At 43.6% G+C, this 16,927-nt stretch overlaps 1 protein-coding gene across 1 annotated transcript in view; it reads left to right on the top strand.

The window, feature by feature from the left end:
• Positions 1-16,927, top strand: part of LOC307228310 (neural-cadherin) — a gene marked incomplete at both ends in the record, with an annotated part of 316,610 nt that overhangs the window by 122,551 nt on the left and 177,132 nt on the right. The window contains 2 exons of the mRNA XM_079997948.1: positions 1,996-2,245; positions 13,320-13,462. Of these exons, the coding sequence (XP_079854074.1) occupies positions 1,996-2,245; positions 13,320-13,462 (393 nt within the window). The remainder of the gene's footprint in view (positions 1-1,995; positions 2,246-13,319; positions 13,463-16,927) is intronic.

Raw genomic sequence — 16,927 nt, 5'->3', positions numbered from 1 at the left:
CCAAAGAGGGACCAACAACGCGTTCGTGAAAATGTCCAAACAGGATGATTAATAATAAACAGGCTGACTAATAATAAACAGGCTGACTAATAACAAACAGGCTGACTAATAATAAACAGGCTGACTAATAACAAACAGGCTGACTAATAATAAACAGGCTGACTAATAATAAACAGGCTGACTAATAACAAACAGGCTGACTAATAATAAACAGGCTGACTAATAACAAACAGGCTGACTAATAATAAACAGGATAACGCTCGGACAGAGATGACAACCTTCAAACCCTGTTGATGTGCTTGATGTTGGAAGCTTCATTTTAGAACCAGTTTCCATATTTGGGTCAAAATGGGGCAGATGAATGGGATGAGGATGATACGTGTGCGTGTTCATGTCTGAGGATGGATACGTGTGCATGTTCATGTCTGACATTCACAAGGCTTGTGGACGACCTAATTTAGAAATAAACTCAGAAAATAAAAACAGTAAAATGTTTTGCGTCACATTAAAAGTGGATGTGACTGTATGTCCTCCAAGCCCAGGGAAACGTCAAAATGAACATGTTTTTAACTGTATTTGAACATAAGATAAGTTGTGACAGAAAAGTATTTTGAATGCAGTTGACATGATTATACGTGGGGTTTTTTTTTTGAGTTGCTAAGCAACTCCACCACCCGCCTCCGGTTGATCTATAACCGGTTGATTAATCTAAATGCTTCATTTGCCGGAACATGAAGGAATATGAAAATTGTTCCCAATTGAATGGAGTTGAATGGAGGTGCTTTATTTAACCTGCAGAAGGAACACGCTTCAGAATGTCCTACGTTAGTTACTCACAGTATAATCCATGAACGCAAAGTAAATACATTTAATATTTTACCAGAGGTGATCAAATAGGTTGACTTGGATGCAGAAAACATTTTCCTACATTTTATGTTTAATTAAAATGAGCTATACAGTATGTACGTAATTGACTAAATGAGGGGGGAAAATAGGATAATATAAACTTGTTTTATAGTTCTTGTGAAAATATGAGTCCATTCATGAATAATCTTTAATGTTTATTTAATGATTTTAAGTTTGCAGAATAGTTTTCCTGACATTGTGGCTGCTGGGCACGTTTTGCCGTTTTGCCGGTGCTAAATTCTGGCTCCATAATAATTATCAGGAGGCGTTTTGTGTCAGCAAAGAAATTGCTTATGTGCTTGTTGAGCGTGGACGTGTGTGCTTGAGTAGTGGTGTACACGCTCCACACACAGGATTGCCAGCCTTTGTTGGAATGCAGATTTTTTTTGCTTTTATTTTGGATGTGCAGGCCAAATGCAATGTAAGGGGAATCAGCAAATTGAGGGTTTCTCGGTGGAAATGTTCTTGTTAGCGGAAAATATGCTTATTCAAAATCCCTGGTGGCACTTTTTAGTTTTAGCAAGGCTATCAATTCCAGCACCAGAATGCTCCGTGCTCCATAGATTCCCGATGTGAGATTCAGAAAAGCGAAATGCTGCGAAATGACAATCTCCTGCGAACACACCGGGCAAATAACAACCTCTCTCGGTGCGGCCGGGAGAAGGGGCCACGTTCTCATTTTTGAGACCAGTGCACTGAGTCGAACCCTTGCTCGGCCTCGTGTGAGATCTGGACGCTAAGTGCTCTCCGAACGAGAGGAAAGGGAGGAAAGTGCCAAATCACTGCCATGCAATCTCGGCATCAATGCAGCGTTGCACTTTCCTCCCAGATTCAATTCCTGAACCCCTCTCTCTCTCCCTGTCCCGCTCTCTCTCCTCCTTCAGTTCAATTCAACAAGGCTTTATTGGCATGACCATACTCTCTCTCTCTTGCTCTTTCTCTCTCTCCATCGTTATCTCTCCTTTCCTCCGTCTCTCTCATCTCTCCGTCGCTTTATCTTATTCTATCTTCCAGCACTGCACCGCAACACTCCAAGCGACTGTAGATGAACCAACATCTCACGCTCCTCTTCTTCCTCCTCCTCCTCAGTGTCGGCCAGTGACTGTGACTCTGGCCAGAACGCTGAGTTGTCCTACTACACCCTGAGCCCGGACTTCTCCATCTCCCCGCACGGCACCATCTTCCCGGCCGGCGGCCTGGACTTCGAGCGGCCCAACCACCTGTACGAATTTGTGGTGATGGCGGTCGACCGTGGGGAGGCCCCTCGCACCGGCACCGCCACCGTGCGCATCCGCATGGCCAACGTCAACGACGAGGCGCCAGAGTTCTCTCAGCACGTGTGAGTGCACGCTCTGTTTTGGGTTTTGCATTTGTGGAATTGTAAGCGTCAGTGTGATTATGCTAAAGGTTTGAACCACTTCCAACCGGGGTGGCGCCAGGTATTAAGTTTTTATTATCATTGCAATTTCAAATTCCAAGATAATCAGATGTTAACGGGCTGCAATGACAGGCAATCAAACAGAGTTTTTGGAGATTAAATCTCAAGGGGACTCGCTCCGGACTATTTGGAGTCGATGACATTATCATAGAGCAGGAGACAGGCAGACAGGTGCAGACTTGTCTCATGCCTTTGTCGGGTTCCTCGTCCTTTGATTAATTCCTATCTTCATACTTTGCCGCGTGCTCGTGTCTGACTCACATTTGGGGAAGTGGACCTTCGTAATATTTGCTCAAGTCATATTTACTCAGCCCCCGTCGCTGACATTCATTCAATTGGGAAGAACCGCGGGGCCTCTGAGCGGGGCCGACGACAAATAAAGTTGTGTCATTTTTAATTAAAAATGAATGGATCGTGGAGTTCCATTTTGTGTGGGATGTGATTGAGGGAAATTGTCTGAAATGAGAGCTGGCACCTACCCAAAGAAATGATGAACCGTGAGTCCTGGACTACTTCCTTTGCCTCCGTCAGTGAACAGCTGATGAGTGTGAAAAGCTGTGACGCTGACTTTGTCGCATGTTCCCCCCACAACACATACACATGCTCACGTGCAGGCACACACAAACAGACAGACACACATGCATGCACACACACACACACACACACACACACATACACTTTTGTGCCACTGTCCCAGTAACAAATTTTTTAATTGGTTGATTTTTCACGCAGAGAGCCAGGCAGATTGTGTGAAGCAGGGTCAATCAGCCGTGGCCATTCGCACCCTCAGGAGGGCGTGCGTGCGTGCGTGCGTGCGTGCGTGCGTGCGTGCATGTGTGTGTGTGTGTGTGTGTGTGTGTGTGTGTGTGTGTGTGTGTGTGCTTTAGTAATATAGGGAGCATTGTGGGGTAGACAGTTGGACTCATGTTGTCATGAAATGTATTCAGTAATATATCTAATATACACAGCTTTATGTTGCCTATCGTGTGTGTGTGTGCTGGGCTGTATTGATTTACTGCCAGCGACAGTAGAATAATCAGTCAGTTTTTCCTCCTGCAGCCCTCAAACGCAGTGGAGCGCTACGGAGGCTCCCGCAGAAAACAATGCTAGGCAGACTGCAGAGAAGCACACACACACAAACACACACATAAATGCATACTCAGACACACACAGACGCATACATACATACTCAGACACACACACACACGCATACATACATACTCAGACACACACACTTGCACGTACCGCCAACAAAATAAAATGCATATCTTCCCCTTTCGGCTTGAACCAGCTCAGTCATCTGCTGCGTATTAAAGGAACACTTCAGCATCAACCATGTTTAGAAAGATCAAAACACATCAAGATCAAGCTCATAATACGTGTGTGTGTGTGTGTGTGTGTGAACGTTAGAGAGAGGGATAGAGGGAGAGACATAGAAAAAAGAAGAAGGAGATGTATGTATATATATACACTACTCACAAAAAGTAAGGGGTATTGGGCTTTCGGGTGAAATTTCATGATGAACCTAAAATGCACTATAACCTTTACAGGTGAACTTAATTTGACCTTCTCTCAACTTGTGAATGCACATGTCCAACTGTTCAATGTTTCAGTACTTTGCATTTTGCACAACTTGCTGTTCTCTAACAAGGAGCTAAACGGCAAAATTCACAACAGGTGTTTGATCCATGAATCCACCAATGCATTTCCTGGTTCAATTAGAATTGGTATTTAAACAGTCCTCTTCATCAAGCTGTTCACATGTTGACATCATGAGACCAAGGTGACACCTAACAACTGATCAACAGCACCTCGCCTTGCGAGGCTTCAAACAGGATGTTGTCAGAGGGAAGTGGCCACTGAGCTTAGAGTGTCACAGAGTGTCATCAGCAGCTTGCAACAGAGATACAGAGACTGGAAGAGTCACAGAAAGGCATAGAAGTGGACGTCCTTTGGCCACATCCCACACTGATGAGCGCTTCATTGTGAACAGTGCCCTGCGCAACCGCATGATGATGCCACTCAACTCCAGGCACATTTAAGGAAGGTGAGAGGCACCAAGTGTCACATCAGACCATTGAAAACCGTTGACATCAGCTCGGTCTGAGTGCTAGACGACCTGCAAGGGCACCTGACCACACCACCAGGCACAGGCATCATCGTCTTGCAGGGGCCAGGCAGCGTTGACGCTGGACAAGGGATCAGTGCTGTTCTCTGATGAAAGTCGATTCACGTTGAGCAGAAATGATGGCCGCCAACGATGTTGGAGACATCAAGGAGAGCACTATGCATCAGCCACTGTTGTCACAGACGAGCCTGTGGTGGTGGTGGTGTTACAGTGTGGGTGTGTCTGGTCAATACAGAACTGCCCTACACTTTGTGAATGGTACAGTGACAAGCCCATACTACCTGAATAACGTCATTAATCCAGTCATTGTGCCCCTGCATGAACAACACAGGCCTCATTTCATCTTCATGGACGACAACGCTCCAGCTCATGGAGGAGGCATCATTAGGGAACGGCTGCTGGAGACTGGGGCACCTCAACTGGAGTGGCCTGCACTTTCTCCAGACCTGAATCCCATAGAAAACCTATGGGATGAGCTGAGTCGCCGTGTAGAGGCTCCTAACTCTGTACCCCACAACCTCAATGACCTGAGGGGCCCCTTCAAGAAGAGTGGGGGGCCAGGCCTCAGCAGACAATAAGTCGACTTGTGAACAGCATGAGACGTGGTTGTCAAGCTGTAACTGATGCTCAAGGGCACATGACAAGTTATTGAGACGTTGACATTTGTTGTTGTGGTAAACCCACCACTGTTGTTGGCTTTTGTTTCAAAAAATTGTTTGAAATGAGGAAATCACCATTGCATGCTTCTACTTAAATGCCCTACTTTCATGATATATCACTGTAACGTGAACTTTTTACATTTTCCATAAATTTCACCTGAAAGCCAAATATCCCTAACTTGTTGTGAGTAGTGTATATATATATATATATATATATATATATATATATAGAGTCCATTAGTCCTTATTTGTATGAATGTCTATATATTTTTGTCTACGGTTTTCTATTTACATTTTTTATTATTTTAATCTTCAGTCACACTTTGTTTTGAAAACGTAAATGTTTCCAGTGTTAATTCCACCCTTTGAAATTCAGAGAGCTGGACTGTATGTGCTGTACAGGGAGGGATAGATAAATGCCATTAAAGTATTTTTGAGTTGGAAGAATTGCTTTTATGGTCATGCCAATGAAGCCTGAATATATAGAGAAAGGGCTTCAGAATCTAGGCACAGACTGTGTTGTTTAATGGCCATGGCTTTACTCAGGGAGGAGGTTTGTGGGTGATGGAGATGAAAAGCCATGGTTGAGTCGATGGGGGCTTCCATGTTTACCTCAAACGCCCACAGACCCCCGCTGGCGGCGGGACAGTCAGAGAGGTGGCGATCAGCTCGCCACTACACTGAGAGCTGAGATCACTGATCTAAATCTCAAACGGACCAGAAGCGCTTCGGCTTCCACCCCATGCCGCTGCTGTTTTCAACTTCCTGCCACTGTGTGTAGAAGGCAAACAAAATCATATTTAATGGTCAATGGAAAAAGAACTCTCCACCATCACTGCCCTACCACGATCCTAAATTGGTACACATCAAGAAATATTCCTTGCTTTTCCTTATTCTTTGTCATATATAATGTTATAATGTGGGATGTTGATATGAGACGTGGTCAAAGTGTCAAATAATGAGGCACGGCAACCAAAGTGGGAACAAACTTGAGAACAAAATGAGTCCTCGTAGATCTAATATGAGTGAAGATTCAGCAACTGGATTGTTTCTTTTTCGCATCAAATTTGTTCAGAAACAGATTTTGGTGGACTGATAAGGTTAAATCAGTGAAAATACAGAGTAAATAGAACGAGAGAGAGCTGGACTGTATGTACTGTCCAGCTCTCAAAGGAAGCCATGCTCAAATGCCATTGGCTCACAGAACTCGTGGCCTCTGGATGGTGGCTCCTCCCACTTAAACACAGCGTCAGGAACACAATGGATTTAGTGGCATGTTATAATGGCTAGAATGCATAATCTGAGTGGTATTTTCAGCAAAAAAAATTCAAAAGCATGTATTGGGGACCTCAGAGACTTCTATTAACTTGTGGGAAAAGGAGCAAAATAGGTCCAATTTAAGATCCTTGGAGCAGTAAAACGTTGCTTTGTGAAAGTCTCTTGACAAACTGTTTTAATCAACTGAACCAACTATTTTGAGTGTGATATTTTCTATTTTTCTTGGAATTTCAAAGTGAAATTCTTGGCTGCTAGTCACTGTAGCTGCTGCTATTTGCACCCTTCCTATCATCCCACGCTGCCGTTCTCTCTCGTGCACGCACACGTTCACAGGTACGCACAAAATCCTTCAGCACTTCAGCAGAGGGAGTCCTTGAGGATTTTGGATTTTGTTTATCAGTTCTAGGACTTATTGTGTGCTATCACCGGGTGCGTTGCATTACATTTCACTGCATATATGTATGGAAGTATGTATATGTATGTGACAAATAAAAATCTTGAATCTTGAATCTTGAATCTTGAATCAGTTTTTGATATTCCAGGTCATGCTCTGAAATTCATCCATCCCAGTTAAACATTTAAGTTGTTCCGCAGCAACAGCCTCACCATGCGTAGCTCCGAACTTATTAAAGGAATGGTTCACCATTCTCTTTCCAGGAGCCAACCAGACAAGCATTCGTGCAAACATTATTGTCATGAACTCCTGTCTCTCAAGGCGGCGCGTTCCTCCACAAAGGAGGAGCCTATCTGCAGGCAAGAGCATGGAAAGAGGTGTGCGCACTTCTCTCATGACGATACCAGCACTTGTCGTCTTGCACCTGCTTGTCAGGCAGATGACTCATTCTTTGCGGTTTACCGGGTGAGAATTCAGCGCGTGCGGCGTGGCGATAAAGAGTGATAAATTGATCACAAGCTAATGAGCGTCACAAATCACTACACAAGTGGCGACACAATTCTGACTGCAATTTTTTAGCAACATTTCCCATTCCTTTTAAGAGAGACGGCGTCGAGATTTTCCTTTTGCTTTTTGTTATGATGGCTCTTCAATTGAAGTGAACACTTTTTTTTTAACAATGGGTGTGAGTACTGACTACTTCTTTGAGTGTTTAGCCGATCTGAGTACTTTTCAGTGAGTTACACTGACGCTTTTGGTGAACCATGCTCAAATGCCATTGGCTCACAGAACTCCTGGCCTCTGCTGGGTGGCTCCTCCCACTTAAACAGAGCATGAGGAACAGAATGGAATTAGAGGTATGTTACAATGGCTAGAATGCATAATCTGAGTGGTATTTTCAGCAAAAAAAAAATCAAAAACCGTTTTGGGGACCTCAGATACTTGTATTAAATGCTTAACAGACTTATATTTGCATGACGTATTGAAAAGTACTCACATCGGCCAATCGTCTCAATCAAGTAGTCAGTTCAGAATCAGAAATACTTCCCAGGGAGAAATTGCTTAAGTTCTCAGTTCTCAGTCAGTTCTCAGATCTAAAAAAAAAAAATGTCATCGGAACGAACGATAGAGGCTTGAGAGTTTACTTCGGTTGAAGAAATATCATATAAAAGGTGGAGGCGGAGATTCTCACCACAGAAAATGGATGGACAGGTGGTCTTCCAAGCACTTGTGTCCGCTTGGCACTTTTTTCTTGACAGAAAAATGCTGGGATGATGCGATGTGCGGCAGAGAAGAAAACTGCATGAGGTTCCGACCAGCAGCCATAGCGATACTACAGATGCTATCAGTGCACCCCTAATTGACATGGATGTACAAAGCTTTCAAGACTGGTTATGAAAGCAGGGGCTGCTCGGTTCATCTCCAACAAAGGCCGTTGAGTCATGAGAGCCGACGGATCCTCCCTCCGTGGGCGCGGAGAGACACTGCTGCCTTGTTAAGTGTCCAAGGCCACATCATCAGCCAAGCAGGAGAAGGCTGGAGCGAGCCACCTTCTGCGCTGCTTTATGGCTTATAAATGTAGAGTAGTGTCCGCGATCCCAGTTCTGACCTACCACTCATGCTGTTGTGTGAGTAGAAGGCTGCTGTGATCTTCTATGATCTGTCTCCCTCAGATACTGGACAGCAGACTCTCTGGATTTAAACTGAACACAGTCCAGATCAAATGGACCGCCCCTTACGGTAAAGGCCTCCTCCAGTACCCCCTGCTTTTGTATGGCCTGTTTAGAGTTTTTGTACTCCCTGTTGTAATACGTTGATCCTGCATAACTGATTTCAGAACCAAACATTGTAAACACTTATTCAGCCTCTTTGTGATGGAGCGACTGCAGCCTTTTGAAGACTATGAAATCAATTGAACGATTCAGACATCTATGGAGAAAAATCCTCCTCCCCAAAACCTTTGTTTAAGAGGTTGCAACGTTAACTCCATTAGGGAATACTACAGTTGGGGGGAACCTTTTAAAGAATAGAGGGGTCTCTGTGAAATCAGCTGCCATTTCACTGCAGCGGTGCTTGGCAGACCGAGTTTAATCATAAAGGGGGCGATATCTAACGGCAAGTTATTCAGTTAAGTCCTATAAGGATATAAACATCTTGCAGGACTTTTGCTTCTATCTTATCTATCACATTGTTATCATTCCACACTCCCAATTTCTCACTGTCACCATGGACTTGATTCCATCTGCCCCTGCTACTACACTTCCCCATTGAAGATCAATGCAGCTTATTACTCTTATTGTTCATATCCACATGAGGGAAGCAACATAGACGTGCTCCCGGAGAAGTGAATGAATGACGAGGCGGAGAGAGACCAGGAGATGGATGCATTGTGCAGAGCCACACATGATAAAACATTACTGGTGCAGATACAGACGGCTCATAATCACTGTGATTGCAGCCTAACCTCCCTGAATCTATAATGTGGAAAATAAGTTCATTGGAGAGGCACCGGGGGTGGGGGGGGGGGCTTCGCTGTAGCTGCGCTGGCAGATCCCTGTAATTTGCCCATCAATTTGCAGGCGGGGTAATTCACGGGGGCGCATCGGTCTCTGCTCAGGTGAGAAAAATACAAGCAATTATCTAATGATCTCCCCGGTCGCCGCCCTTAATCCCACGTGGTGGGGCAGAGTGATCAATGTGCCCTCACTTGCTTCAGAGAGACTCCATTATAAAGACACAGAGTTTAGCACATCAGCTGCTGCTTCTCACTCCTCCGGTATCGATCAGGGCGTGAGCCGACTAGAGGCTTACAAAGCATGCACTGAAATAACACCGATATTCCATCGGTATTCCGCTGATGGAGTTCTGCGGACAGCACGTCGCCAATCCTCAGCGGTGCGGAAACGATCCACCTGCCACAGAGGGCGGTGGGGGGGGGGGGGGAGAGAGCGAGAGAGCGAGCAAACATGATCACAGTGTTTTGGCTGCTAATGAGAATGTTGTCTTCTCTGTTTGGGACGAAGATGGAAACATCTAATCCTCTGCTGGAGAGCAGGGGTGTGATAGCCTGTCAGAGTCTACTTTGTGTGTGTTGGGGCTGGCAGAGAGTCATTTGTGAGCAGCCAAATGAACAAATCTTCTGTCTTTCACGGTTCGTGACTCAATATAGCGAGGAATGAAAACCAAAAGACATTGTGTGTGTGTGTGTTCGCTTGACAACGTCACACTTGCCATTTCTTTACAACATGACTGTGGATAACAGGTGCTTTGCTCTATTTAAACATCACACACAGTTCTGTATTGTGTGTATGCTATATGCAACATGCTGATGTCCCATCTGTGGTTCACAGTCTTGTAAAATGGACAGTGTAAGTCAGTAGATGCTCGTGATTAAGTTTGAGCTTCAGAAATTAATAAAATAAAGCCACTTGGAATTTTGGGGAATTTTTAAGACAAATTTTAGATTACAATAAAAAAATATCTTGCGTATACTGTTAGCGCAAATTACCTTGGAAGTAAGTTTGGTTGGAAATCATATTATATAAGTAAGACTGCCAAACATTGAAATAAAATGCAGCGCACGTGAGCGGTCAGGTGGTATTTCCATGCAATTGGTGAAATTTGATTGTAAAGATGGCTTTTTATAATTGGATCACATTCCTTGGGTCCATACGGCTGTGTTCAGGCTGTATAATGTCTCACTACATCCCAACCTGGCACATTTACCAGATACCTTGTTCAAATGCTCTGATTCTACAGTTTCATATAATGTGAAATTTTGAAAAGTGACCCCAAAGTTTGAGGGGGGGTCACATATTGCTGCCATAGATTGTGCTGTGGGTCTACATCATGTGCACGCTGTGTGTAATTATGGTTACAGTCAAAACCATCCAGCCGAGCCCTTTTATAGTCTTTAGGATTCAAGATGTTTATTCATCACATACTTACAGTATATATACAGGCATACGTACTGTATATGTAGTAAAATGTAATGGCGACGTACCCGGAAATTTTGCACAATATGTACAAAACACAATTGCAAAGTAATTAAGTAATTTACTAACTAACTAAACGAACTAATTCCTAAAAAGTAGTTCCGTTAATAAATATAATAAAATAAGCATAGATAGTTAATATAGGAGAATCACCAGCAGTTTGCGTTACGGACCTGGAATTATGCAGATGCAATTACTGTTCTTAACGTGACCTTAATGTCGTCCATCACATCCATCATTTTTGTTATAATTGCATTGTTGGTAAAAACTGAACTCATCCTTTAGTATCACACACGCATTCCTCCAAGCATCATATGCATTTTATTTTAAAACAAATATTTAGGTTCTCAAAAATGTTTCATTTTTCACGACCAAGGCTGTGGAGAAGACCCAGAGTCTCTTGTTTGCAAAGGCCTCTTTTACTATTCTGGAAGGTTTTTATCACAATGACTCCAACCGCTGATTGCATCCAGAGTTGGGTACCAGGTGCCAAAGAAATAACACAAACGTCTGCTCTCCTGTCCTGGATCCATCGAAGCGGCAGCCATTTGCATGCAGAGCGGTGCATAGATCCTGAGGCACATCGCAACACGGCCTCCAGCCTTTGTGACACAGCCATAAAAGCAATTTGGACACTCGTCATTTTATGGATTTTCCAGGTTTATAAACATTTATTCATTCTTTTAATTTGTCAATCCATCCTTCCATCTGTTTCATGTACCCAATTATGTCCAAGCTGAGTCGCTGGTCCCTGCTTGTTAGGTTCTTTACACTGAATCCCACAAAGGTTTGATACTGATCCCCTCTGGTCGTAGTACACATGTCTGGATTAAACACCACTCATTTCAATATTTTCAGAGAAAATCTCCAGCGTCTTTTCCAGGGCAAGAGTGAGCGTTAGGCGCCAAAATTAAAGAATACACAAAATTCATTAATATAAAAGGGATTTATTGAGGTTAATATGTTGACATGCAATGTTATTAATGTAAAGTTATTTAAAAAAAGGAGGTTTATTTACCCCAAACATATGAACAAATTAGGACTTAGAGTAAAAAAAATCTAAGGGCAGAAAAACAGAATATTTATTCAACTCAAAATGACTGAAGCAGGGCCCAAATATGTGCCAAAGTCATATTAAATGTGTTGGTGAAGAAGCAGGGGATTGTAATCCAATTGTAATTGTTTTACCTCCTAGATTTCCCTGTGTATATTGTTCTGCGTTTCAAGGTGAAAATGTTTTACAATAATAAATTGGTTCCTCCTGAACTGTTTAATGTCCACATGTACGCATGTTACACAGCTGCTGTCGTCATGTAACCCGCTGTAAAACACATTGGATGGTAGACACTACAACCCTGCACACCTGAGTGATTCATTCTTTCACTTTAATTCAAATCAATGTTTGCAGTCGTGAGAAATCCCGTGGTACATTTGCCAGTGTAGTATTTTCTCCGGGTTAGAGATGCAGTCCGGGAGCCAGAGGTGCGGGGGTGAAGGAGAGGTTTACTTCTCCTCCCACTCACATACTCATTAAGTGTCTGGAGCCATGTCTCTAAAAGGTGCACGCCACAAAAATCTCAGTGTTTAGCGCAGAGCATGCAATGTGCCCAGCAGGACAGAGCACCTGGGTTAAGGGCAGCAGGGTTGAGGGATGAGATTAAAGATAATTCTACCACTTTCCGCTGCCAGGTTCCACCACGGTGCTGAAGGATTTCTGAGTGCGGCGCCTTGTTCAGGGAGTTGGTGTGTCGTGCCACTTGGCTGCAGTTTGATATTCTCCTCAGGCTCATTCGGTCTCAGATGCTCAGTTGGAAGGGGATTGGATGGTGTATCAACCACAATAGTGTATTTGGTGCTAACTCTGGTCAAGTTTGAGAAAAGTAAATAAAGACCAAAAGTCTAAATAAAGAGTCCACCAGTAGTCTGTAAGCTTCTGTAGTTTTATATATATATGTATGTATGTATGTTTGTATGTATGTATGTATGTATGTATGTATGTATGTATGTATGTATGTAATTTACTCAGTTTCCTACTGCTGCGTAGCAGATCACAGATTAGTACTTGGCGAAAATGCCCGCCCTGAGCGCTCTCCGGCGCTCCGAGCAGGAAGTGGTGCGCTCAAGGGAAATTCTGAAAACTTCCCCCATCGGCTACAACCACCAGTGTGACTTTGAGGGCAGCTACGAGCGCTCTTTTCTTTTTTTTTACCATACATGTGTTTGAATGGCCAGATGGAAGTTTAGTTTAAAATTCATACTAAAATATGATCAAATATACTTATTAAACAGATGTATTTAGATATAAAACCTGTCTCTACTATATGTCTGCTTCCAATAAAGGCCTGGTACACTCTGCAGTTGTGGTAAATAGAAGCCCCAGTCATACGATATATATACTGTGTGTGTGTGTGTGTGTGTGTGTGTGTGTGTGTGTGTGTGTGTGTGTGTGTGTGTACTCGTTGAGGATTCATCATTATGCAGATGGTCTAATTAGGGCTGTGTGTGTTTGTTGTGCCGACAGCTACAGGACGTTTGTCTCAGAGGACGCCGGACCCAACACTCTTGTTGCCACGGTGCTTGCCAAGGATCCGGACGGTGATGGCATATCGTACAAGATCACCACGGGCAACGAGGAAGGCAACTTCGTCATCGACAGCCAAAAAGGTACGACGTAGGGGATCTTTGATCTACCCTGTCCTGTGGGGGCGTTGTTCAGTCCACACTGTTTAATGCCACGGCGTTCCCGGAACCCTTGAACGCGCTTTTTATTTTTGCCTTTTCCGTTGCCAACTGAGCCGTGACTTCACCAAGTATCTGCAGTATGCTGATTTTAGTTCCAGGTCTGTCCTAGGAACAAGTGCACCAACCAGGCCACATGGGTGGAGCTAAGCAGCAAAGCTCAGGCCATTGATTGGTCAATCATGATTATCACAAAAGCATCATCCCAAGTCTGCCTTAAGAGAAGGAAATAGTCTGTTTTGTCAGACATCTCCGGTAAAAGATTAAACAACTACAACAAAGCCAAGATAAGTCTGTTTAGTTTGTTCCAAAATCATTTCAGTACTATGTCCTTTCAAATGAGATCTTGAGATTGAAGGCCTTCATGACCTTAACTTCTCATCAAATAGGTTCTCAAGTAAGGAGGAGTGAGTCCAAGGATGGATTTATAAATTAAATACAGGGAAGGCCACTCAGCTCGAGCATGTAGAGCGCAGTGCTATGTGAGATATGTGCAGCCAGTGAGGAAACGTGAAGCACAATGATCAACAGTTTCCAGCCTCTGTAGAGCAGATCACCCTCATACCGCACGGGCAAGAAAGCTGCCGACACAAGAGACTTTCTAACTTGTGTGGAAAAGCATGAATGGTTTCTAGAGAAGAAACCTAGCCAGTACTACACAAGCAATACTGGAAAGTAGCTCAATTCAGTTTCCTTCGGAGAGAAGTAATATTGATATTAAAATGAGTCCGAAAGAATTTAAGGTCCTGCACACCAGAGGGATTCCTTCTGAAGCTTCTCCCACTGACGTCCACCTTCCTGTTTTTTACAAATTGTAGTTGAGATGCTCACGGTCTCAGCACAGTGAAGCCACCAGTCATCTGAAAATGACAAACTGGGTCAGGGTGTGTGTGTGTGTGTGTGTGTGTGTGTGTGTGTGTGTGTGTGTGTGTGTGTGTGTGTGTGTGTGTGTGTGTGTGTGTGTGTGTGTGTGTGTGTGTGTGTGTGTGTGTGTGTGTGTGTGTGAGTGAGTGAGTGTGTGTGAAAACTAATTTCATCGCCGTTGGACCTTTTTGTAAATTGCCAGGACCGGCGACTCTGCATATCACATTAAAGGGTAATACGATGACTTTTACAAATTCAATTACTCAAAACTTCAAGGCGCAATTTCCTCCGTTCACCAGCAATGACATTCACTGTCAGCTGATAGCGGCAAGTCTGGATTTTCTTTTCTTTCTTTCCTTCTTTCTTTATTTTTATTTTTCTAGTGCTGAGAACACCTTCTAGCTCCTATCAAGGGCTGATTGGTGAGGATCAGATAATTCAACTTTGTCTTTTAAATTATAGTTTATTTGTCCTGGGAAATGTTATTTATATATACTGTGTGTGTGTGTGTGTGTGTGTGTGTGTGTGTGTATGTATGTATGTATATATATATATATATATATATATATATATATATATATATATATATATATATATATATATATATATCCCCACTTTTGATTTAACTTATTTTGATTTAAAGCAGTGTCTAGTGAAAAGCAGTATCTACTCATTGTTCCATTCTCACGCCTATTATTTGCAATCTAACAGTGATTCTCATCACATCTCCATATCTCTGCATCAACATCATTTGTCGTCTGCAGCGTAGTGGTGTAATTGTCTTATCGCTAATAAAATCCATCCGCAGCATTGGTGCCATTATGAGCATCAACCTACGTTTTCAACACGGGAAACATTTATTCTGTAATCTTTGATCAAAAATCTTTTTTTAAAGGAGCAATCAGTAATGTTTTATTCACTTTTGCAATGTGACCGTGATACATCAGTGGGGGTTCTCGATGATGTTGATCAGTGCCAGTCAGTCAGTCAGTCAGTCAGTGCACCGTTTCCTCGATGGCTGCTCAGATTTCAAGCCCCTCAGCCACAGAGATGTCGCCAAGCTCCAAGATGTCAGCGCCGTCAGAGAATGTACACGGTGTGGCACGGTGGCACAGAGCATTGCACTGCTGCCTCACAGCAAGAAGGTCCTGGGTTTGATTCCCGCCTGGGGCGCTGTTGGCACCGTGCTCCGGCGGGTTATCTCCCAAATAGGAGCCTTTCTGTGTGGAGTTTGCATGTTCTCCCCGTGCTCACATGGGGTTTCCTCCACCAGTAAGGTCAGTAAGGACCCCCACCAAAAACATGCACCCATCATGGTCTGACCAGCGATGGACATTTATCACCTGGTCCCCGGGCGCGTCCACGTACGCTGCCCACTGCTCCTGGCTGCGCCCCTGGAGGAAGGACAAGCCAGGATGGTTCAATGCAGAGGATCCATTTCACCGGCCACCATCAAAGCATGTGTGTGTGTGTGTGTGTGTGTGCGCAAGCATGTGTTGTAGTGTGGTGTGTTGCGTGATGAATAAAGACTGTTTCTTCTTCTTGTTTCTACAACACTGCTGTTTGGATCCCAGTTTCACCGCTGTCTCCTAAACTTGAGTATAGACACAAAATCACATCTAACAATAAAAACTCTTCTCCGCTTGGATCCCAGAGATGAGATCTGATGCAGTGGGGTCTGTGGCGTCATGAGGATCAAACTGAGGCTCCTTGTTGTGGAAAAGGGTGAGAATCACCGGATCTGTATTGGCCGATTGCGAGATCAATAAAAGGTGAAAAAATAATATAAACCAAAAAAGGAAATTGATCAAATGTAAGATTTAAACATGAGCTGTCTGATGAGCAGGAACGTGTCTGTGCTGCTCTTGGAGCTGGCTCTGCTTTCTCCAGCGAGCCGCTCTGGGTCTGCACTGTACTGTATAATTATCATCATAATGCCTCCTTACTGCGTTGTGCATGTAGACGGATTAATCTGGATATTCATTATGTGCTTGGGCCTCACAATGACTGAACGATCACCGCACAGTTTTTCCAGGCGCTTGAGAGGTGCTTGTAACTCGTTTCTTGCCACAGAGAATATTTGAATGTTGAAACATCCTTGTAATTCTCATAATGGATGGAGAGATGCAGGCATTTCTCTCTCTCTCTCTTCTCCTGCTAGTGACCATCATTCCTTCCTTCTAAACATAATCCATTATTCTCAGTGCAATTTTTTCCTTTTGTATTAATCCAACTGTGTAACTTTTAATGGGAACTAGCGCGTTTCTCTCAGATTCATCATGTCCATTTGGAGGCGAACAGCCCCGTTCGATACACCAATCACCAAGCGCCTATTAAAGCCATAAATACAAACAGTACACCAGGCGCACTGCACGACAGGCAGTATTCATTCATTATTTATGTGTTATCACTTTTCCTGGAAGCTCGATGGTAAATGGTTAGTGTCGAAAAGTGCACCAGGCTGTGGTACTTTGTTTCTTACCCCCAAATGATTTTTGAGGCAAAAGCAAAATAAGAAGTCATGTT

This window comes from Zeus faber (assembly GCF_960531495.2).
Source record: "Zeus faber genome assembly, chromosome: 3".
NCBI lineage: Eukaryota > Metazoa > Chordata > Actinopteri > Zeiformes > Zeidae > Zeus > Zeus faber.
This window is presented reverse-complemented; position numbering and strand designations above follow the sequence as displayed.